The sequence below is a fragment of the Thunnus thynnus genome, chromosome 23 (assembly GCF_963924715.1).
Source record: "Thunnus thynnus chromosome 23, fThuThy2.1, whole genome shotgun sequence".
NCBI lineage: Eukaryota > Metazoa > Chordata > Actinopteri > Scombriformes > Scombridae > Thunnus > Thunnus thynnus.
In genome coordinates, this window is record NC_089539.1 from 17,434,956 (window position 1) to 17,459,750 (window position 24,795).

General features: G+C 39.2%; 1 protein-coding gene across 4 annotated transcripts in view; it reads right to left on the reverse strand.

Moving 5' to 3' along the window:
- The window catches only part of anks1b (ankyrin repeat and sterile alpha motif domain containing 1B), a 236,551-nt gene that overhangs the window by 206,833 nt on the left and 4,923 nt on the right, over positions 1-24,795 (reverse strand). The window contains exon 1 of one of the 4 annotated variants that reach the window (XM_067581318.1): positions 1,674-1,727. The exons of the other annotated variants lie outside the window; for them this stretch is intronic. Coding sequence (XP_067437419.1) covers positions 1,674-1,696 — 23 coding nt within the window. The 5' untranslated portion in view covers positions 1,697-1,727. Of the gene's footprint in view, positions 1-1,673; positions 1,728-24,795 lie in introns of those variants that run through there. 4 annotated transcript variants of the gene reach the window in all.

Genomic DNA, 24,795 nt, shown 5'->3' on the forward strand with positions numbered 1-24,795 from the left:
GCACTGCAGAGGGTCGTGCAGACAGCCCAAATCATCGGTGGATGTGAGCTTCCCTCCATTCAGGACATTTACAAGGGACAGCGTGTCATTAAAGCCCACAGGATTATCAAGTCCCCAGCCACCCCAACCACGGACTATGGTACCGCTGGCAAGCAGTACCGCAGCCTCAAGGCCAGCAGGCTCCAGGACAGCTTTTTCCACCAAGCAACCAACCTTATGAATAATGGACACTGACAGCCTGTTGCCTGTTTGTGACACACACACACACACATACAGATGTAGATGTGCATGCACAAACACACACAAACATGCAAACAACTACATAAAGCATGCACTTTTATTAAGGCAAGACCTACACACACATACACAACATTTTACACACACTACATTATTTATATTATTCACATGTTTATCGTATTGTATTTTTAGTACTACTTTTCTAGTACTATTTTTAGTACACACGCACAGCATTTTACACACACTATACATTATTTATGTTTGTATAGTATTGTATTTGTTTAGCACTATTTTTACTGCTATTTCTGTTGTTATTTTACTGCTATTGTTGCTGCAATGTTGAGGAGCCAAAACCCAAGAATTTTATTCTCTTATACGTGTATAATGGGATGTAACAATAAAAGAATCTTGTATCTTGAATCTACTTATTTCAAGAATTTGTAAGGACTGTTTGTGTCTTCTGACTTTCAAGATGCTGATTATATTTTTTGAACATTTTTGGAACAAGTGAATCTAAATTGGAAACAAGCAGGGCAGGCAACTAATTCACTATTTGTTTTGATTGGCAAAAGGGATGCTTAGACTGAGTCTGAGGTTACTAAAACAAAATTACTTAGTGGAATAGTTTGACATTTTGGGGGAATACATTTATTAGTGCCAAGTTAGATAAGATTAATACTATTTTCATATCTGTCAGTTCAATATGAAGCTAGGAAATGGTTAGCTTAGCATAAAGACTAGATGCAGGGGGACACTGCTAGCTAGGCGCTAAGGTAAAAAAAAAGATACACTTAACAACACTTCTAAAGTTAATTAATTAACATGTTGCATCTTGTTTGCTTAATCCATACAAAAACCGAAGTTTGAAAACGACAATTTGCAGTTTTACTTCAGAAAGTCACTGCTCCTGGCCAAGAAATAGTCCATCACATAACCCCTGTAAAACTGCAACATGTTGTTTTTACATTTCAGTTTTTGTATGGATTAAACAAACAAAATATAATGTGTTAATTAGTTTTAGAGGTGCTGGTAGGCAGATTCTGTTACTTTTAAACAGAGCCAGGCTAGCTGTTTCCCCATTTCCTGTCTTTATGATAAGCATCCTTGTGCCTGTCTTCTTCTTTTTGACAAGTCATGACAGTCATTCAGCCCACAAACAGCATGAAAAACAGATAACAAAGTAGGTGAGATGCCAGGAAAAATGATGTAATGAGACAGAGTGCACAGTAAACTCGGCAGCCACACATTTCTCTGTTCTGTATTTCTCTGTTTTTTTCTTCAGGTTATGCTAGCCCATTGTTGCTAACTTTGGAGCTAACTCCCTTTACTTTTCCAGCATTTGGGGAAACAACAGACGTAACATTTTAGCATTTATTAACTGACACACTGTAGTCTGTACTGTACATTTACTGCCAGACTGACAACTTACTACTGACCTTGTCCTCTGCCCCGCTCGCATCCACCATCACTTCTCTGCCCCTCGCTCTTTCCCACACGCTACGCAAACATACTCTTCAACGGAGCCACGCGACCAATAGTTTCCCAGGCAACGACAGAGGTTGACTCACATACCGGAACAGTGCTGCACAGAGACTCCCAAACGCTATCGATTTCAAATATTGTTTCGGATAATATTATATAATATTATTTCGGATTTCGGATATTAAATATTAAAAAAAAATGTTTTTGGCCTGGCGGGGGTTCTTGTTGTGTCATTATGGAGAAACACAGATTCAGTAAACGTTCAGTACGTTCAGTAAACGTTGAGTACAGTTAGACCCAGCAGTCTCAATTAGGTTGGGCGAGTTCAAAGTTGTGAAAACAACGGGGGTGTTTTGAATACAAGTAATTTGTTAGCCTGTTCCTCCCGCCGCAGGAAATAATGGATTACTACTGGATTCTCCTTATGAAAATAACACGGAGATTGTTCGACCAATGAGAATTTAGTCGGACGAGAGCATATCGACCAACTAATCGACCAGCCGACCAGCAGACTACAGTCCTACTATCCGCTAGGTCATTTTACTTTCAGTCAGGCATTTAACCAACTGATCATCATCACCTCCCTTTGTTGAACACCCTTCAACAAAGGAAGGTTAGTTAACCCAATCTCGAGAGAGGAAACCCTTTTCATAATGTAAAAATTATATGTAAAAATCTCCTTTATTTTCAGGTACGTATTAAGCTGAAGCCAAAATGTCAAACAATGTCTTTAAAATATATTTTTTAAATTTTCTTATACCTTTTCTAATCCCCAAAGTGATTAAATATATGAGCATTTAGAGATAAACTAGGAAAACTGAATCCAACTGAGAGATTAGCTTTCAGAGGGAGGAATCAGCGCTGTGATTGGCAGGTGGTCGGGGCAGGGAGAAGAAAGTCAGCCAATAATGTATGATTAGAGCTGAAATGATTAGCCTATTAATCAATTAGTCAATCAACAGAAAAATAATTGCTTTCACTTTTGGTTTTAGACTGTCACATAATTTGAAGACGTCTCCTTTGGCTCTAGGAAATTGTGATGGGCATTTTCATTTTATTAGAGTCTCCTTAGTGCTCTCATTATTGACACTCCAGCATCTTTACATGTACCAAACAGAGCCACTTGGCGTCTCTAAGCACCAGTGCACACAAACGCATGCTCTCACAATCAATAACGAGATTTCATACCAATGAAATGTTACAGTATCTGCCCAGAGTCAACACAAACACACATACACACATACACATATGACAAGAAAAGCAATTTTGGAAAACACACAAAGAGGGTAGTCTTGTGTGAAAAAGCTCCATCTATTACCCCTCCCTTCACCCCCACCACCCCCACCATCACTTCACAAACATGCTCAGACACACTCGCACACTGACGGAGAAAAACACCTCATAAGAAATCATGAAACTGGAAGGAACCAAATCGCTGTGTGATTTTTGGATTTGCATCAAAAACCTTGTCAGAAAGAGTGAGAGCCACTTAATTACCAGAGAAAGCAAGCGAGCGAGAGTGAGTGAAAAGGAGAACCAAACTGGTATGGGAAAGAATAAAGGGATGATGAGAAAGAGAGCTTTACTGAGAAGCCAAATCTCTGAAAGCTGAAAAGAAAACGTCCAATAAGTGTGTGTATGTGTGTGTGTGTGTGTGTGTGTGTTTCTCTCTGGCTTTCCCATGGCTATTTACAGCCCAGTCAGACACTGGGGACCGTCTGGAGTTCACACACAGCACTGAAGAAAAAATAAAAAATAAAAAAATAACACAAACGTGACCATAAGCAATATACACTCTCAGAAATATCCCGTCTTCAGGCATCCCAACAAACACACACAAACTCATTCATACAAAAATATCTCTCTCCCTGAACTTAGAAATGTAAAAAGTCTAAAGAAAACCCCACAACAGAAGTCAAGCCTTTTTATCTCAGTGAAATACCAAGTGAAATGCAATCAAAGTAAAGTAATTAAATTCACTCTGAAGCACTGCAGTGAATTTTCTGAAGCAGTTCTTAAGAGCTTTTTTATTGGCAGATCCAAAAACATGAAGTCAGGTATTGTTAGCATTTTCATCCAAAAAATCTGTGTCCCAATTGCATTCATTTATCCAACTCTAACAGTGTTCTGTAGTGTGTTCGCAAAGGAAAAGATGACAAAATGAAGATATATTTCATAATGCCGGCATGCATACGAAATGTGCTTGATTTTTTAACGTGCAGGGCTGTTTCACAATGTAAAGCAAAACTTTAGTTGAAAAGCTAAAATAACTGTGCTGCAGCAACAGCTTCTAAAGCAAAACATGAAGTAATATATTCATGGAAAAATACCTCCAGTGACTTGATGTGATGATTTAAAACTGGCAGTAGCGTTTCAAAGTCGCAGTTTGATTGACGTCTGTCAGTGGCTTCTGTCATTTCTTGTTAATACAAAACTGCAGTAATGTACTGTCAACAGCAGTACATTTAGTAGTACTAGTACATTACAACATGGTGAACATATAAAGCTTTAGCACTGAAGACAAAGAAAAAATTGATTTAAAAAAAAGAGTCTCAGGGATTAATCTAGATTCACATTAAACGATCCAACATCCTCCAGTAGACGACATCCTGCAGTAGAAGTAATTTCTAATCCAATCGACACACGAGCTGACTCATCTTCCTTCATGATTACTGTGAGATTTGAGATCATTCCACACAGATGACATATTAAAGCTGCACTAATCAATATACAACAGATCAAATGAAGGTGTTTAATGTGAAACTAGTCACTCGAGACGACAAACCCACAGAGAATAATCACACGATTTAGCAGCACTATGAAGCATTTTAGCCTCTTTCAGCTCATTGTTTTGGTGTTATTGACCGCGACTTTACTGTTTCGGCACACTCTCAACCACTGTGTTTCCAGATGCGGTAGGCAGCTGTTTTCAGCCAAAAAAAGCTCAGATAAACCAACTGTACATTACCTACCCAGCACCAAACAGCAAACAGATCAATTTAGGGACTCGCTAGTGAACACAATGAAGCATTTAGCAGACATTTCCCTCAGGATTTGAGCAAAACACAGCTAAAAGGAAAGTGAATATTAGATTTACATTCATCAGGTGTCCTCAAATATGACTCCAAATAAATGCTAATGCTGTAATATGTCCACATTTTGTTTACAGATTGATCCACTGTGGTCATCAACAAATTCAAATCTTACACGTATCTCTATAACATTAAATATTCATGACTAAGTAAGCATCAATCAAAGTTGAAGCTAAAAACAAAAATAGCCTTAGGTTATTTTTTTTGTTTATAAGACTTGAACTATATAAGCAACAACCTGACAGCTTGCTGTCATTAGACTTTAATTAAAGTGTGATTCCTGATTGGTGCCGGGGAGTGTTTGACATCACCTTTTTGATGTCAGAAAGATAGAAAAGACTGTCTGACAGACAATCTGAAATCTCTTACGTGAAATAACCAAAATTGTAAAAGAAATGTTTATGTAGCACCCCACTGTTCACTGTAAGAAGCTGGTTTATGGAAGGGATTTAATACTGCATGAATAAGTGAGTGTATAAACACAACAAATGCAAAAGTTTCCATACGGGGCAAGATGGATCACTTAATGGTTTGATGGGAATCATATAATACTGTATGGCCTTCACAGTCACCAGATCTCAACACATCTATGAGAGACTTTGGACCAAAGTGTTAGAAATGCTCTAGAGCTGATTAAACGATAAGCCGATCAACAGAAAATTAAACTGCAAATATTTTGATAATCAAGTAATCATTTCAGACATTTTTAATGTTTTCCAGCTTCTCAAGTGCCATGATTTTCTTTTTTCTGTTTTGTAACATAAAAATATGTTAAAAAAAATGCAATCATTCATAAATCATTGCAATAATCATTAGTTTCAGCTGTAAAATGCTCTCCACCACCCATTTTTACCTTTAATATGTCACTCATCTGAACACACACAAAAACAATACATGTTTAATGTTTCTGGACACTGTTGAATCTCAAATTGCCCTTACTGCAACCAAAAGTGTAAGATCCCACTACACTCAAAACTTGACTTACTTGTTATTCGTTTATTGCAGAGCAGGATGACAGACAGAGAGATGAAGGTAAGAAGGAATGTATGATAACATTTTTTAAAAGATGAGAGGGCCGACAGATCTTTCCCTCTCTGTCTCTCAGGTTCTTTTGGTGCTCAGCAGCCTGAAATATCACTGACATTCACCCTGATACATTTAACCAACACCGCTGCATTACTGGCAGAGTCAAATGAAATGTGTAAACACTGCAGAATCAAATGTTTGTGTGTAGAGATAGATGTGTGTGTCCAAAGCAGGGATAGACTATCAAGGAGCAGTGAGGTCAAGTGCATGTTTGAGACAGAACCTTTTAAAGAGTTTATGAAAGTCTAAAAGCAGCCGGCCCAAGGGACAGATGGAGAGAGAGAGAGATAGAGGACAGTGACTCAGCTGTAAAGATGGGACGATAGAGGAATAAGGAGAGACGAGCCAAGGAGAACGACAGACAGAAAAAAAAGGGAATAATGGAAGAGGAAAAAGATTAATACTAATAAAACAGACACCAGCGAGGACAATGAGTCATGCTGCATGTTGTTGTAAATCACACACACACAGTCTGTGCTTTCAGAAACGGTCCAAATACTTGGCCGAGTCTGGATTCAAGTTCAGTTTTTCCAATCGTATTGGGAGGTGTTTACAAAAAAACTGACATCGCTAAAACTGTGAATTGACACAAAGTGAAGTATGCTTCTTTTGTGAACATTGAAGACACTTCTCATCATCTATTCTCTTGGCAATCTAGCCATGCAGGGTTTTTTATTTGTCAAGGTTTAAGAGAGTGTATCTGTGTCTGAGATTTTGCTTCTACTCCAATACAATGAAGGCTTGTGGTGCTCAATGCAATGAAAGGTTAATTTAATAAAGTGATGGCACCATCTCTTTCTTACTCTCTTGTCAAGTTACACAGAATGCACAACAACAGTTTTGATAAAGACTACTTCTTTTGTAGAGAGTACAGGGAACAGTGAGGTTTTTAGATTAATCAAATGACCTTTTTTTGTGCAAAGAGATAACTGGCATGTTTTAATGCTGTTTTTCAATGCTTGTTCTGTACTGCACTAACTGAAGAAATTGCAGAGACATATCTCAAAACTTTGACAACCATAAAACCAAAATTAGGCAATCTGCATGGCTAGATAGTTATCATTTGGGTGAACCGACCCTTTAATGTTACTAACCTCAGCTGGAAAATATTCAATAACCTTCCACTAAGCTTCCTTGTACATGTTTATTTCACTATTCACTTCATACAATATCCTGCATCTTCTCCTCGTTTCTGAGAACATATTTGTTTTCTCTCTTGCAGCTTCTATTACGCTGAGTTTTGCATGTGTAAATGAGAAACACAAAGCACTGCTACTTGCTCCAGATGTTGTGTGACTGGTGAGATGCTTTCAAATAAAACTAACGTAGCATGGCACTTTAATTAGTTTAATTTGAAAGCAAATGTCACATCAATGACAGCAATGATGATAATATGATATTTTATCGCACATCCAAAATTATAATTACTTTAATTTCTTTCATGAATATGCTCAAATAACAGATGCGTTTACACCAGAAAAATGTCTACTACTACAAGCAAAATGGTTCAAAACATATGTGTTTTTTATTCTCCTGATTGTAAATTAATACATATAAAGCAAATGAGAATATTAAAAGACTACTTTTAACGTTGAGCTGCAAACATTGCCAAGCTGTTATCTTGCAAGCAAACCGACTAGCTTGCTGAATGCAAAGAGGCCAAACACAGAGACCAACTAGAAACAAACAGGTTCAGCTAATGCCAAAAATATTTGTGTTTTTTATTCTCCTTAATTGTAAATTAATACATATACAGCTAATGAGAACTTTAAAAGACTACTTTTAACATTTAACTGCTAACTTTGTCAAGCTGTTATCTTGTTAGCTAAGCTTAGCTAGCTTGCTAACACTGCTATCAAACTCTTGGTAAGACAGCTACTGTAAAAAGCCAACCCTGCAAAATGTCTGAGCAACAGAGTGTTACTGGCAGTGTTTGTGAATGATAAAGCAGGCAGGAACATTTCTGATTGTTAATGTCGGACAGATAAGGAAAAACCAGACAAGCATCAAATCTCAAACCCCTCATTGAGAGGCTATAAATTGCACTACAACTGTCAAGGGCACAAAAGCCCTTAATGCGGAAGGGCAACATGACAATGCAGATTAGATAATGTGACTGCCTGTCGGTCACAGTGACTCACACGCACACACTCACAGAGTCGGGGGGGCATATTGACAAAATGTCATTCTGTTGTCTGACACATTTCAACAGCCCATCTTATGTAGTTAATTAGACCACACACGAAGAGTCAAAAACAAGACAATTTACTACAGAATCCATACAATTTCAAACAAGGGGATTTTCTATCATGTCAATAAAGCTCTCTTCAATAGGAATTTAAATTTGGCACAAGGACAGAGAGACAAAAAAAATAGATGGAGAGACAGAAACAGAATGAAAGAGCTGCAGAAGAGGCCTGGTAGAAAATCCATAGCCTGTCTGTTATCTGGACGATAATTGGTTTTCCCCTCTACACCCCTCCACCCCTTTTCCCCCTTCTCTCGCATCCTTCCTCTTCCTCCTCCTCCTCCTCCTCCCTCCTACCTCGCCTGCTACCCCTACTATTGCTCTCCTCTCTGCTGCACACACACACACAAATACACACATTCCCAGACACAGCCAGGCAGGCAGGTAAAAGAAAGCACAGCAGGTATTTGCCGTAAACACATCATTTTCTCGATTTGGTGCTTTCCTTTCCTTTTTTTTTTTTTTTTTGCACCTCTGATTGTCTCACCGAACCATGAGCTGACGACTGACACTGTAGAAGGCTTAGTGTCAACTAATGCCCCTCGCTGGTATACAGTACAAGACACAATGACACACACATGAACATGTGCACCATCACAAAGGCATTGCACATGCACACAGTCAGACACACGCATACATGATTAGTGTGAAGCATGTAATCAGTGAATGGCCTGATTAAGGGGTTACACTACAGCACAAGACAAAGAGATTCATTTACTCATCCACTTCAAAAAGAGACAGAAAATAGAGGGGGTGTGGGGGTGGAGACACAGGGGAGAAGCTATAAAAATCATTTTGGCTGTGTGGAGATGCCAACAAGCAAGACGGAAAGACAGACAGGGAACAGACACACACACACACACAGGCTGCCAGATAACAACAAAGAGGCAGAGAAGAATGCATGAAACCAACAATGAAAAAATACAAGCAGGCAGACAGGCAAGGTTGGGGGAAAAGAGACAAGAAGAAAGAAAGAAAGAAAGAAGGAAAAGACACCAGAGGACATGAAGAAAGACAGTCAGGCTTACACACACACACACACACACATAAGCACATACACAAAGGGTTGGTGTGTAGGTTGAAGTCTGCAGGGGGGTCTGCTGTATTCACTAGTTCAAGAATCGAGAGTGCTTACTCAGCAGAACTCCAGTGTCTCCCTGTTATGTTGAGAGTGAGTCAGAAACAGAGAAGGAGGGACAAGGGGTGAAGGGAAAGGAAAGTACTTACAATAGCTGGCTTTGTATTAATGCCAGTTTTATAGTTTTGGGGATAATGCCAAGAGAAACAATCGATTCAAGAGATACAAAATATGATTGTTTTCTACTAAATTGCTTTGCCGATATGTTTTGGAGGGAATGTAACTTGAATAATGTTCACTGGCAACGTTATGAAGTCCTTACACAATACAAAAGTCATACGTTGGTTGTGCAGAGCTCAGGACTTTGACAGCTGAGACCGAGGTTCATGACCTGCATCCTGTATGAGATTTAGGTTCAGTATGCTTCAAACAAAGTGCTTGTCGGATCATCTAACAGCATGTATAAACACTTTTGCCTTTAGATGTGATTGGACAACCCCTGGTTCATGAAGTATGAATCCCATTCATTTTTATGTGACTCACTGTTTGAGCTCCTTTACAGTTCGGATCTGCATGAAACTCTCCTGGTTAAATCCTCATTGCAAAAGATGAAAAACTGCATTAGAAAATATCAGATTCTTTAGTAAAAAGGGAGGGAGGGTCGAGGGTACAAGACTGTGTACATAAAAATTTTCAGGTAGAAGTCAACTACAACTCCCAAGGTGCATTTCAGCATGAAACAACCAAACAACCAAAGCTTAATATTCGGGCACGTACACCTCTAATGGCAGCCGCGAGCTAAAGATTGTGGTGTTGAGAAAACTGATTTTACAATCTAAGAGAGTGAATCACTTCACTTTTAATTTCTAGGTCACTTTTGAGTCAATTAACTATCAACTATGGCTATTGTTTACAACTTCAATGATGAAGCGTTTTAAATTAACAACTGATTTCGGGGTATTGTTCTTCTCCATAGCAGCGATGGCTGAGTGCATCAAGTCAGCGCCAACTTTTTCAACATATAAACAAGATCACAATCTTTCCCTCATCATAGCCAAGTGCTTCAAATATAACAGGTTGGGAAATTAACTTTTTAAAACAGCCATTGAGAGATAAATGTTCAAATTCACCAGCCACTCAATAGTAAATTTATTTTGTGTCTGTAATCTACCAGCCACTTTCATATTTCAGCAGCATTTGGATGATGGCTGGTGCTAATTTCCCACCTTGATATAACCATAAAAACCATAATCATGCTTTTAGTTGCAGCCAGGAGCAGATATTGTAGGGAAAACAACAACAAAATAAATGATAAAAATAAAGGATTATCTCAAAATTAATTGGTCCATTTTTAAAAATTTTTTACAAACTAAAAAAAACTAAATTAATTTGTAATCATGGCTGATATGGGGAATAATACAAAAAGCTTTTTTTAAAAAGTGAAAGATAATGTAAGGAGACTGGAAAGGTTGTAAACATAGAGAGAGAAGGAGTGAGAGAAAGGTTGTGTGGAGGTTAGATTTCTAATTTGCAGACCTGTCCCTCAGGGTTGCCAGGTGTGTGAATGTGCATCATATACAGCCTTAAGCCACAGACACACAACACCTTCACACGCAGACCTTTCTATCATTCCTTCTCCTCCCCCCAACAAACACAAACACACTCTTTTTCCAAACGTTCTCACTCTTTTCTCCTCTTCCCATTAGATTTTTTTTTTTAATTTAATCTCTCACTAATTCCTTCCAATTGTAAATGGGATTAGCAATTAAACTAAATTTTTTCCTTCCTTTCCTGTCATCCTCCCTGTTTTCCCATCTCTCCTATCTTAGTAAAGGTCCAAAATAATGCACCACAGGCAAATCTAATCATGACAAAGAAAGCTTTTTTGGATACTGATTTGCCTTCCTATCAGTCAAAGGAATCTCGCACTTAACCGTCATGCATAAAACAATCTGCAGGATAATTCATATCCGACTGGTTTCTGAGCCTCGATGCTTGTCAGGGATAGGCCTAAGTGAATTCTGAATTTGAGAGTAGGGAAAAAGTAAAATGAGCGCTCTGTGGATGATATATTCTCAATTTTTCATTCAGGAGTTTCGGGGCAGATGAATATTTGATATCTTTTTAAAAAAGACTCATTCATCACGTAGTTTCACACTGGCCAGGGGAACACTGGAAAACGAAGGATGAGGTTGTAGCAAGGTAGACTTATGGAAAGTGCCCAGTTATTGAGGCTCATTATCAAGAAGATAAAGTACGCTGGTGATAGAGTTAGAAACGTACGGGAGGAGAGGTGTGAATTGTGGCGCCGGATGAGGCTCCATTCAGAGTATTTTAAGTCGGACATATTGAGCTTCAAAGTTTTTCCCATCCAGAAACTAATATAACTTTTTGAATTTGCAGGTCAGCCTCTACAGTAAATTTTGAAAAGTTAACCTCCACTCATCTTGATGGATAAAAGTCAAGTTGTGTTATAAAAATAACTTCTGCTCTTAACCCTAGCTTGAACCTCAGGAACAGTCTTCATTTACAACTCAAGAATGACAACTGAAATGTTGCTCCGTCAGTCCACCACTTTGGTCAAGACTGAAATATCTCAACAACTACTGAATGGATTAACATCAAATTTTGTATGAACATCCAAGGTCCCCATATGATGAATGTCTTTGGTGATCTCCTGACTTTTGTGTTTTGTTCGTTTTTTGGTTTCATGTCAGATGTCTTGATGACTTTTGGATGGATTGCCATGACATTTGGTACAGAAATGTAATAACTTTTCCTTAACTGCCATCATATGCTCAAAATTTCAATTTATTCTATACTTTCTTATACCTGAAATTAATGCTGCGTTCACATTTAACGAGCAGTTGTGTGAGAAAAACTGTTAACATCAGCCTCCTAGTTGTTATTTGGGTCATAGTTATCAGTTATTGGTTTCTGACAGCCATATCTGCCATGTGGTTAAAACAGAATTAATACACAACATTAACACTAATATACTCAAATAAGCTAAGTTTGTATGTGAAGTGAACAAAATGCTAACATGTAAAACAACAAAAGAAGTTTAAGAAGAGGATGTACTTTGGGTTTAGTGCTAATAATCAGCAAATGTTTGCATGCTAATGCTAAACTAAACATTGTACCAAAGATGCTAACACCAGCATGTTAACATTGTCATATGAGCATGTTAGCATTTAGCTAAACTGTGCTGAGTAGCCTCGCATGGCTGTAGATTTTTGACTATTTGAACACATAATATTTCAATAATCCTATAGGTTTTAGCAGATAAAAGGGAATTTCACATAGGAATATAATTGTTTTTTACATTCAATCTGAACAAATGAAGTGATGAAGAGGAGAGACAACATGACCTGAACTATAAATAAGGATGCCCGAGTAGCTACTGGCTTACTAAATCATACATGTATGAGTTGTGTCAGCGATGTGTGGGCAGACATGGAGTATATATGGGTGTCTGAATACATTACCTCCACACAGTATATTTTCACGATGCTGCATCTACACGCCTGAAGCACATATTATACAGACTGAGTGCACCACTTCTGTGTGCACATGTGAGATTGTGAGAGAATCAGACAACAAGAGGCAATCTGTTGGCATCAGCGAAGCCTGCTGGGAAACGTATATCCCGTGGGAGGCTGTAGGGCTGTCACACTCAAGGTAATTTACTTCCTGGTTGCTCTGCACATGCTGTCAGTGCAGGGGAGGAGAAGACGAGTGGGGAATCAATCACAGAGGCCATCATAGCCCTGCTACTGTGCTGTAGGTATCAACTTCAACCTCACTTTATTTAAAGTAAACATCATTCAGAGAGTCTATGTACATTTTACGAGTCAATAAAAACAACAGAGAAAAGAAGCACAAGGATATTACATGTAAAAGTACACACACATACACCTGCAATCACACACATACACAGGTTATAATGTTAATATTACAACAAGGTTGAGGTTAGTAATTTTAAAATCAGAGATCATATAACCGTAACAGGGTTAGGGTAGCGACATGTCAAGGAGGAAAACAGTCGATGATTTGGGCTCCCAGCTGGTGAAATTTTGCCTGGGTCCAGACCTTTGAATCCGCCCACTCCACCAAGTCGAGTTGACTGATTCTGTTGGAAATTGAGTGTGATGAGTAGACAATTCTGTGTGATATCAGGCAAGGTGAAATTAGGAGAGGTCATAGTAAACAGAAAAAAAGATGTGTTATCAGCCTGGATTTGAAAGTATCAACAGAGCTTGCCTCCCGAATGTGCAGTGGTAGATTATTCCAGAGAAGTGGAGCTTGGCGTGCAAAGGCTCGAACACCAAGAGAGTTCTTATTAAATCAAAGAATAGTTGAGTAACTGGCATCAAGGGAAGGTAAAGGATGTGATGAAGTATATGAAGCAATAAAGCCGGAGATATATGAAGGAGCCAGTCCATTTAAAGCCTTATAGGTAAGAAGGAGGATTTTGAAATCAGCTCTTGCGTGAACCAGTAGCCAATGCAGAGACATCAGTACCAGTGTTATATCATCCAACTTTTTTGACCTAGTGACTGCTCTGGCAGTTGCATTCTTGACCAGTTGGAGATCTCTAGTTGCTGTCTTAGGTATGCCAGAGAAAAGTGCATTACAGTAGTCTATTATAGATGTTATGAAGGCATGTACGAGGATTTCAGCATATGAATTTGATTAAAAGGGGCATATTTGGGCTTTTCACCAAGGTGGAAGAAGGCAGTTTGTGTTATATACTTGATGTGTGGCTCAAATTTAAGAGGTGGACCAAATACTATTCCCAGATTCTTAACTGTAAGGGTCTGAGAGATTATGCAGCTATCAAGATTAATGGAAAAATCTGGAAAAAGCGATGTGAATCTAGCTGGACCAACAAGCAACATTTCGGTCTTGTGTGCAATCAAATGCAGGACATTATAGCACATCCAATGATGGACTTCTGACAAGCACATATATAATTTAACCAGCTGGGAGGAATCGTTGACTATTACAGGAAGATAGGTTTGTGTGTCATCAGCATATCAGAAATACATTATGTTGTGTTTTTTGAAAATGTAACCCAAAGGCAGCAAGTAAATACAAAACAGAAGTGGACCGAGTACTGATCCCTGTGGAACACCGTATTTTACCTTAAAACAGGAAGACATAGTATTATTGTATGCAGCGCTTTGTGTTCTATTACTCAGGCATGAATGGAACCAAGAAAGTGCCTGCTTCTTGATACTAATAAGGTTCTCAAAACGTTGTAGGAGGGTGTCGTGATCCATAGTGTCACTTAAATCAAGCAGATGAAAGATCAGAGTCCATTGCAATTAACAAGTCGTTAGTTACCTCAGTCAGTGCCGTTTTGGTAGAGTGTTTGGGTGTGAAACCGGACTGAAACTCATCAAGAAGGTTATTACTGGATAGATGGGCAGTGTGTTGGCTAACAACAACCTTTTCTAACAGCTTGGACATAAAGGGGAAATGTGAGATCAGTCTATAATTGTTTAGAGTTTGTGTGTCAAGGTTTTGTCTTTTTAATAAGGGTGTAACCATGGCTGTTTTAAAAGCAGTGGGAATGATACCGGAACTGAGGGATTTAGTGATGATGTCGGGAAGAGGGCTTCCTATCACAGTGAACAGGACTTTTATGAGGATGCCAGGGATGGGATCCAGAACACATGTGGTTGGTTTGGAGCTAGTGACAATATGAGAGGGATTGGATTAACTGGATCAAACTGAAAAAGGTGGCTGATGGTTTGGTAATCAGTATGAGAAATAAGTAGAGGGTGAGGAGATCAGAGGACAGAGACACAGCCTTACCAGTAACATCATTCCTGATTATCTCAATCTTTTCAATGAAAAAAAATTGTTAAAAACCATGGCGGTAAAGCAGGAAACCAGTGTGGGTGGGGTTGTTTTAGTGAGCTTAACCATTGCTGTTCAATGAGAATCTGGGGTTGTGTCTGTTGTTAGAAATCAGATCTGAGTAAGAATTAGATTTAGCTTGCCGGAGGACATATTTGTACTTAAGCAGTGATTCATGCTAGTATCACACACACACTCAAACACACAAACAAACTGTAAACCCAGCCTTCAGCTCCATCACTCACACAGCCATTGTTATCCACACACCTGGTGACAAATTACATAAGCATCCATATGTCAAGAGAACATACACACACACACTCTGAATTTGTTTTTAATATTTGTAGAGTCTCTGTGACAGGCTGGGGAGGTGTTTAGTCACACTAATCTGAGGTGATTAGCTGTGTGTGTGTGTGTGTCACTAATAGACTGAGGGAGTGCAGCATAATTGGGAAAACTCCATATTTGAACAAACTAATGATGAAAGAGTTTCTGGATCTTTTTTTTATCAGTGAATTAGTTCAATGCGGTGCAATATGGTTGAAATCGCTCCCCTTTGCCTTCTCTGTCTCAGTCCGCCTCCCTTTTTTTGCATGTTATCTCACATGTATATTTCATATGTGTGGCGGTGCGTGTCTGTGCATGCTGCTGATGTGTATTCATGATGCACATTCGTGTCTCTTTAATGTTTCTCTTATTCATGTGTCACAGCAGCTGGATGGTGAAGACGAGATACTACAGCAGTTGTGGAGAAGGGAAAGATGATGGACTGGCATGACTACATGGATAAAAGTATGTGGACACCCATATATGATTGTTGAATATCCCTAAAACCATCAGTATTAATCTGCTGATATAGAACCTGGCTACAGGAATCTGCTCACATTCAGCCACAACAGCATTAATGAGGTTGGACACTAATGTTGGGCGATGAGGCCTGGCTCACAGCTGGCGTTCTTGCTTATCTTGAAGGTGTTGGATGGGGTTGAGGTCAAGACTTTGGGCAAGTCAGCTTATTGCATGTCAAACTATTTATGAATCTGGCTTTGTGCACAGGGGGGCACTGTCATGTTTAAACAAGACAGAGCCTTTATCCAAACTGTTGCTGCAAAATTGGAACCACAATATTATCTAAAATATCACTGCATGCTGTAGCTTTGTGGATGTGCATCAAGCCTTTCTGACATTCTCCCTTTCTACCTCCGAAGGCCTCCTTTCTAACATCCACTGACACATCTCACAGTTGCCAAAAGTAATTTACAACTAACAACATGATGACTGTCACTTTGCCTTTGTGTCACAACCTCTAAATCAAATAAGCTAGTTATTAACATGTAACATAACCCATAAGAAAGAGGGAAAAAACTACAATAGTTAAGGCCTGGTTTGAAAAACAAATCCATTAAATTGATTGGTTTTACTGTGATATTTAGATACAACAACAGGACTGTAAGGATGTGTGGTATCACCATTAATATTAGGAGCAGAAGCAGTAGTGGTGGTTATAGAAGTAGCCTATTATTTTGTGAGTTTTGTGGCCTAAATGACAGGAAGACGATTCTGGTGAAATGTAAAACTGGGAGCTTTTTTGGCATGAAAAAGGCCAAACTCAAAAATACTGAATATGGGCACAAAAAACACAGCGTTGTCAGTTTCACTCCAAAAGATATCAGAATCAGACTTCAAAAGCCCACATGGGTCCAGCCTCATGAATCACACACTTACACTTACATGCATAACTTCCCTCCAATGCCTTCCAGCGTAGCCTTTGCCCTAACCACATAATGGCATTAGCATTTTCTAGCCCTCTTCACTCCACATCTTATCTACTTCAAAAGCAGCGCTTCATTAACTACCGCCATCTATCAGAGGACGGGGAGCCGGGTGGAATGTGTGTGTGTGTCTCCACAACACTTGCGGTGTCATGTGGGGTCACAGACTTGTAGATTAGTGTGACAGACTGGACGTCACACCTCTCCATCGTCCTCTGGCTGCATGTTGCCTCTGTGTCTCCTCCACTCAGTGTCAACATGTTTGCGTCTTCAGGACCAAACATGACATGACCAGAACAGGAAGTGTGCAAAATCTACTTACGCTGACGCAAACAAAGGGGAAAGTCATGAGAGAATTAAATTAACAAGAAATTCCCAGCAACACTCTCCTGGTGATGGATTTAGCCGATAAACAGCATGAATTACGTCTTTCATCGCAGACTTACGCAATCAGCTGATCAACACTGATTTTACTACGTTATATTTTACTTATAAAACCACTTATAGAAGCATTTCAAGTGTCTTATCTGTTAAGAACAACTGAGTCAGAGTGAAAATGTTCAAGAAATCTGTTGTTTTGTGCAAAAAAAAAAAAAAATCCATCTGGCACTACACTAAGTGGTTTCTAATAGTGGTTTATTTATTGATATAATGTATCATTAACACTTAGATTAACAGTTTACATAGTTTGTAGTTTTTCAGCTAAACACATTTGTGTATATATCCCTGTAAAGTATGTTAAATCGTGTATGATGTAAGTGTATGATTACAAATGAGAAAATGGACCATGACCAAAACCACAGACCAATGGGTGGAGGTTAGGAGGTCAAAAATGGATGATAAGGTGCTTAAATCCACTTTGTCCACCTTTTAAATGTAAAATGAAGTGTATATGTACTTCCTTTATAAACAATTTAAAGTCTTCTATGGGAAAAAAAACCAAAGAAATCACCAAGGTGACCAAAAATACTTGGCCAAACAACATAAATCTAGCACATCTTGTTACCAGGCTCTTAATGAACAATGTGCCAAAACTCCAAGGACAGAGCCCAAACTGGCCCAAGTACAGCTAACCGTAGCTAATTCTCACCGCCAAGTCAGCATCTCCATATCAAGGCCAAATCTGGCAGCAATACTGTCTACTGGCCACAGCCTGGGCTGACCAAGACCACCAAACGTGGCCCAACTTGTTCTATTTTTGAAGAAGTATATGGTTTTTGCTGTTCACAGAGATGAAGCAATGAGATTAGCGTACCTCAATCGTCATAGTGTAGAGAGGGTGAACACAATAAATGCCAAAAACAGTTGTGTAATAAATGAAAAAAAGGAGCTTGAGAGAGAGCTTGCAACGATTAGTCGATTAATTGATTAGTCAATTGACAGAAAATTAATCAGCAACTAGCCTATTTTGATAATCATTCAATCCCTCGGGTCATTTTTCAATCAGAAATGCCAAACGTTTGATGGTTCCAGTTTCTAAAATGTGAAAACTTGTTGCTTTTACTTGTCTTACATTTTAATAAATTGAATATTTTTGGATTTTGGACAGTTGATCGGCCAAAACAAGACATTTTCCCTATTTTTTGATGTTTTTAAGACCAAAAATTAATCAATTAATCAAAAATATAATCTGCAACTTAATTAATCATAAAAAATAATTGTAATTTGCAGCCCTATTTCTCACCTCTGTACATCTGGCCTGATGGGAATGAATGGGGGATTTCTGGTTTCAGAAAGTTACAGATATTGCAAATGATCCTTTTGGAAATAACAAATTGAGTCTGGCTTTTGTGTGTGTTTGTGATTGACAACTGGAGGTCATACCTCACACACATATATTTACTACTACATTACTCCTCTTCTGGGACATCAGCACTGTCATATTTCCTCTTCTAACAGAAGGCACGACCTGGCCAACACTAATAAATCTCAGGCTGTGGTTGTAAAGGGAGAGCAGTTCTCAGAAGAGCTGTGGATTCCCCGAATTCCCCATTTGCCACCGTCAACCAACACCGGTGTCACGCCCAGAGGCACGACTGGTAAATGATGCTCCCACATGGTGATAACAGATGTAGTGCGGTGTGAGATGCAAGAGAGAGACAGAAAGAGAGAGAGGAGAGGGAAGGTTTTGATAAGATAGAGGAAAGTAGGGAGCGGAGGGAGGAGAAAACGATAAAGAGCGACAGTAGGGAGGCTGGATCGTCCATCTCTGGAGACGAATAGAGGGAGGAGAGAGATTGTAGAGTGAAGTGAGTGATGGAGAGGAAGCCAGAGGAAGGAGATATTGACAGAGAATCCAGGGCACCAGATGGAGGGATGAAGGGAGGAGAGAGAGAGACAGAGAGTCAAGGAGAGATTGGAGACTCAGACAAAAAACAAAGATTTAGATTGAGAGAGAAACAAAAAGAGACAAAGGCTTAGAGTGCAAGAGAGAGAGGGAAAGTGTGTGTTTGTGTGTGTGTGTGTGTGTGTGTGTGTGTGTGTGTGTGTGTATGTGTGTGTGTGTGTGTGTGTGTGTGTTCGGCATGTGTGTGTGCTTTGGCGAGTATGGAGGTCTCAGTTTCTTGGCAGCATGCTGCAACAGAGCTTGGCCCACACCCTAATGGAGATGTAAGAAGCCTCTGAGTTTGATCACTCACACAGACACACACACACACACACACAGACACACACACATACATGCACACACACACACACACACACACACACACACACACACACACACACGCACACACACAACTTCACACCTTCATCCCCTCCCGATCAGTCTGGCTCCAGACAAACTCAATGCACTGACGCCACTGTTAAACCCGAACTTAAGAAAAAAAATGATCACTGAATGAATCCAACAGTGCACATTATGTACCTATAAAAAAAAGCCAGTGTGTTCCAGGACTATCAGTACTTATCTTAACATTAAAAATCTTGAGAGAAACAGAAAAAAACAATAGATATCTAGCAATAGCCAAAGAAATACCATTCATAGTGCATTGCGCAATACTCAAGAGATAAACCATTTATTTTGGGGGGTTTTTGTGCATTTTTTCCAAATTTTTCTCTTCACTTTCCATCACTGGATGAGGTTTCCAAGCTGTCCTCGTCTGAAAATGACCATGTTCACTGTAACCTACTACAAAAATGTTCTTCTTGCAGCAGAAAACACAATTTTTGACTGTTTGGGAACATAAAATGTGACTAAAAATACTTTTTAAATGGATTTGCTTCTTTTAAAAAGGGTTTTTTTGTAAAATTCATAATAAAACAAAAACAGTGAGACATAGAACTGGCCAATAAATCAATAAAACATTAATAACATGATGTAATATTCAATTACTTAAAGACTCCCTGAAAACCTCATCTTTGCCAGTGGTTAAACCTCTCACTTTGCTGCAGTGATGTACCAATGTAGTCTTGTACATCATTGTCAAATGTGAAAAAAGCACAATCCTGACCACACCCATCATGACAATATTCTGAATTTGTTACTTGTCATGTAAACAGCATATTCCGTTTGGATATTCCGAATTAGGCCTTATTCCAAATGTAGCATTTTCCAATTAAGACATGTGGGATATGCTGGTATTATTCTGGTTTTAGGAGCATTCTTTGGACATGTATACAGCGCATTTGGAATATGTGTCTCAATTGGGGTTTTTACCACAGTTTGTGACACACGCCCCTCTTGTCTGTTTACCCCTGCGCAGACAAAATGACATATACTGGAGCAGGAAGGCAGACAGAGGAGAGGATTGAGAGGAGAGTGGAGAGCTGTTCAGGGCGGGCTGGAAAAACAGAGTGCACCCTTCTTCACAATGGGGATCGAGGGTTTGGTTATTATCCTGACTGACAGTGACGACTCGGTGTGATGCACCAAAAACACTCAGCAGTGTAGTAAACATCATGGGACAACCTAGGAAATGGATGTGCCTGTAACTATAACGTTATAATATCAGTCATATCAATATCATTTAACTATCAGGCAGCAGCTCATTATGTTTACTTCACTGCCTGTGGAGATCTTGTGATTCCCGTTCCCACTGGAGCAACCCTGAATATCATCTGCATGTAAACGGGAATATTAGTGGAATATTCACTCTCATTAGCCATGTAAACAGCTTAGGAGGAATATTGTCTTTGTTGGAATAAGGGCAAAAACAGGAATATTTTGTGCATGTAAACGTAGTCAATGTTGGGTGTGGTTAAAGCAAACTTCTCACCACATCCATCAGTGATGCTGTGTGTGTGAAACTTTTCAGCCTGGTGTTAAGTTACTTTTTAAACACTTTACTTTCCAGGTCTTAAAAACTTTGTTACAATCAATTGGACCTGAGCTAGAAGATTCATTCTTTAGCATAACTATGGGCGGCCAAAAATATCTGGCAGGATCAGGATCCGCAACTCTATCATGATTCTTCTTCATGTTGATTTGTAAGACTATTTTGCAAGTTACTGAACAGTACTCAAGATTCAAGATTCAAAAAACTTTATTGTCCATCACATGATAGAAATGTGTCTTAGGTTAGGGGCTCACAAACATTATAAAAACATACACCCTTTACAGACTCACATAAAATTACTTTAAAACACAAACAATTCCATAAATAAATAAGAGCAAGTGTGCAAAGCTGCATTAAAAAGTAGTGACAGTCTATTTGGCCTTGTTTAAAATGGATACTGCAGTGGGAAACCAAACTAACAGTACAACCAAACTACTTCAACAACTGAAAAGCAAACAGTTGATGTTGTGTAAAAGCGTTAAGTGTGTCATTTCAGATAACTAGCAGGATATGCTTTGTTAAAAAAAAGGCACCGACACGAGCTGACAACATGCTAGCTTGCAGCACAACAGAAGTTAGAGCTACCAGTTAGCAGGTGAGCTAACCGCTAAACGGTTGCGTTTACCTGCAGCCCAGCTGTCAGTTTAACATTATGTGCAGCAGGTGAGCCTCCTAGCAGGACATTAAAACTGCTGTAGATTTCACAAACACTCTACCAAGCATCAAATCTGTGAGCTAGCTGGTGAGCTGGCGTCGTGATGATGAATATTTTGGGTTTTGAACTGTTGATCAGACAAAATAAGACATTTGAAGATGTCACCTTTTTCTCTGAGAAATTATAAAAGGCATTTTTATGGGGGATTTTCTGACATTTTAACCATTAAATTATTAGGTGCAGCGCTAACCACAGTATATTGCTATTGTTAAAATATAAAATTACATAAGATTTTTACCCATCGCCCACATCTTATGAATGGAGCAATAACAGGTCACACACAGATGTTCTTAAATTGTGTGTGTCCGTCTTAATCCATTCCTTAATATGACTTGCGTTCTCCACAGTTAACCTTTGACCCAGTTTCAGAGTCCACATGGAGCTCCTGGATTCCCCCATCAGCCCTCCCAAACTGCTCTTCCATCACACACACACACACACACACACACACGCACGCATACACACTCTCACACAAGTTGCCAGTGGTTATGCAAGGACATTGGTTATGTCACACACTTGGACTCACAAAAACACACACACACACACACACACACAAAGACGCAGCCGGCCAGACTCAGTTTTGGTTGTCTGATTTTCTGTTTCCGGAAAAACAGCTTTAAGTGTTGTGGCTGTGAAACAACTTGAGAAAAATCAACAAGAGTCTTGCAGGTTTCTCTTTCGCGGTTCATCCTCATTGGATGACACAGTCACTCCACACACACACATACACACACACACACACACACAGAGCCCCATGCTGTGAGCAACAAAGACAGCAAGCAGTTAAAAAGCCTCCAACACAAGCAGGAGAAGATATCAGAAAGAAAACGACCGCCTGTGAGGATGCCAATTAAAACAGAGTCCATACAGGAGCGTGTGTCTCCACTGGGAGTCACTTCTCTCCACTTCAAGGTTGTTTGTTTGCAAAGGAGGAGGGCGTTAAACACACCTAGCCACACACACACACACACACACACAAACAAAAAACAAGACGGGCTTTCCCCTGAACGAGAGCGAGAAGAGGGATCAGCCGCCATCTGCCGTATCATGAGTCATTCCCTTTGTGTGTATCAGCTTTCAATCACCATCACTTCATCACAGTCAGTATGTTGTCACACACAGGCACGGCGCACGCATCTATCCTCATTTTGTCCGTAAGACGCAACACAGGGCGCGACGTGCATGATGACGGACTGTTATCACAATTTCATCCTCGCTGTTAATATTAGTCTGTATGAAAAGCTGCTTACAGGAAAAATCTGCGTTCATATACTTTAACACGGTTATCCTTTCATCACTAGATCACTAGCACAATGGGGAACTTTCAAGGACTGCTAGTACTATGAAAAATGGAATTAATATTTGCATATAATATATGAATCAATAGATCAGATTCTTCTCTTTTCATTCTACTCTGGTGAAAAATGTGTTGTTTTCCTAACGTCAAAGCAGTTTGGCTATACAATAATATAAAGAACTGTTGAAAACTTTATGTCCTAATTTATTGCAAGAGTCTAACAATCAAACATTTATTTTTCATGCTGAGCCCTAAAAGAAGGAAGGGTGGTAAAGGGTTAAATACTATCAAATTTTTGAATGCTTAATGTGTTGCAGGAGATTTTTTTATGATGAAATCACAAACAATACTAATGCACTAAATTTCCCGTGACTGTTCCTGGCTGCTCCAGATGAGTTTGTGATTTTGTGCATTTTATGCCTGAGGTTGTCACCACCTGTTTTTACACATACTTGCTATTTGTATGTAAAGATCAAAGTGGAAACAAGAGAAAACAAATTTAAAAAAGCTGGAATATTGCAAATAAGCTAAAACAGAGAAGGACAACTTGCCATATCAATAAAAAGAAGATGCAATCAAAGCTGACCAGATGGCGGCTGTTAAAATGCTGCACAGTTGACGATGATCAGAGAGAAAATTTCATTTTAATTAGGGGTGTGCCAATACTGACCTTATTAGGTGGATCAGGTATCAGCCAGACGGGTTGAGTTTCTTCATCAATGTCATTATACAACTCAGTGTTTCTGCTATCAGTTGCATTCATTCAGTCACGGCAAGCTGCCAACTAAATTTTTAGTGCCTCAGGGATCCCTGGCTTCCTGTTATCTTACATAAAAATGTTCCTAATAAGTTCCACATAGCGAAGTACGCTCATTTAAAATTTATGTACTTAAAATTTGGTCAGTGTGGTGCTCATTATCGGCAGATAGCATGAGATGAGGTATTGGAATTGGTGCCAGGAGAGAAAAAGGCAGATTCTCTTGTTAAAATACATCTTAAAGGCGCAGTGTGTAGAATTTAGTGGCACCTAGGGGAACGGACTTGGCAGAAATGGAATATAATATTTATAAGTATTGTTTTAATTAGTGTAAATTCACCCGAAAACAAGAACTGTTGTGTTTTCATTACCTTAGAATGACCCCTTTATATCTACATAGGGAGCAGGTCCTCTTCCTCAGAGGCTGCCATGTTGTATCGCCATGTTTCTACAGTAGCCCAGAACGGACAAACCAAACAGTGGCTCTAGAGAGGGTCTTTCGCGTTTTTCGTGAGTTTCGCGACCACAGTAGGTTCTCCTAAATGCTTGGAAGTGGAGGTGTATTCAGTTGGTTGCAATCTGCAACGTCACCACTAGACGCCACTAAATCCTGCACACTGGTCCTTTAAATACAAAGCGGGAATACAATGCTATGATGAACCAGACTTATTTAATTACGTAACACTGTCACATCTTCTTGAGTATTTTCACCTAACATACAACATGTTCAAACGTGTACAGATTCACATTTTATTTAATTGAATTCTCAGAAATGTGCGTAAACCTTGATTGACCTTTGAATGGGAATTTACCACCATGTGTTCAAGTTGCAATACCTTCTGGTCTATTAAGGCTTCTGTTTATCAAGATTTTTGTGTCTCTGGCT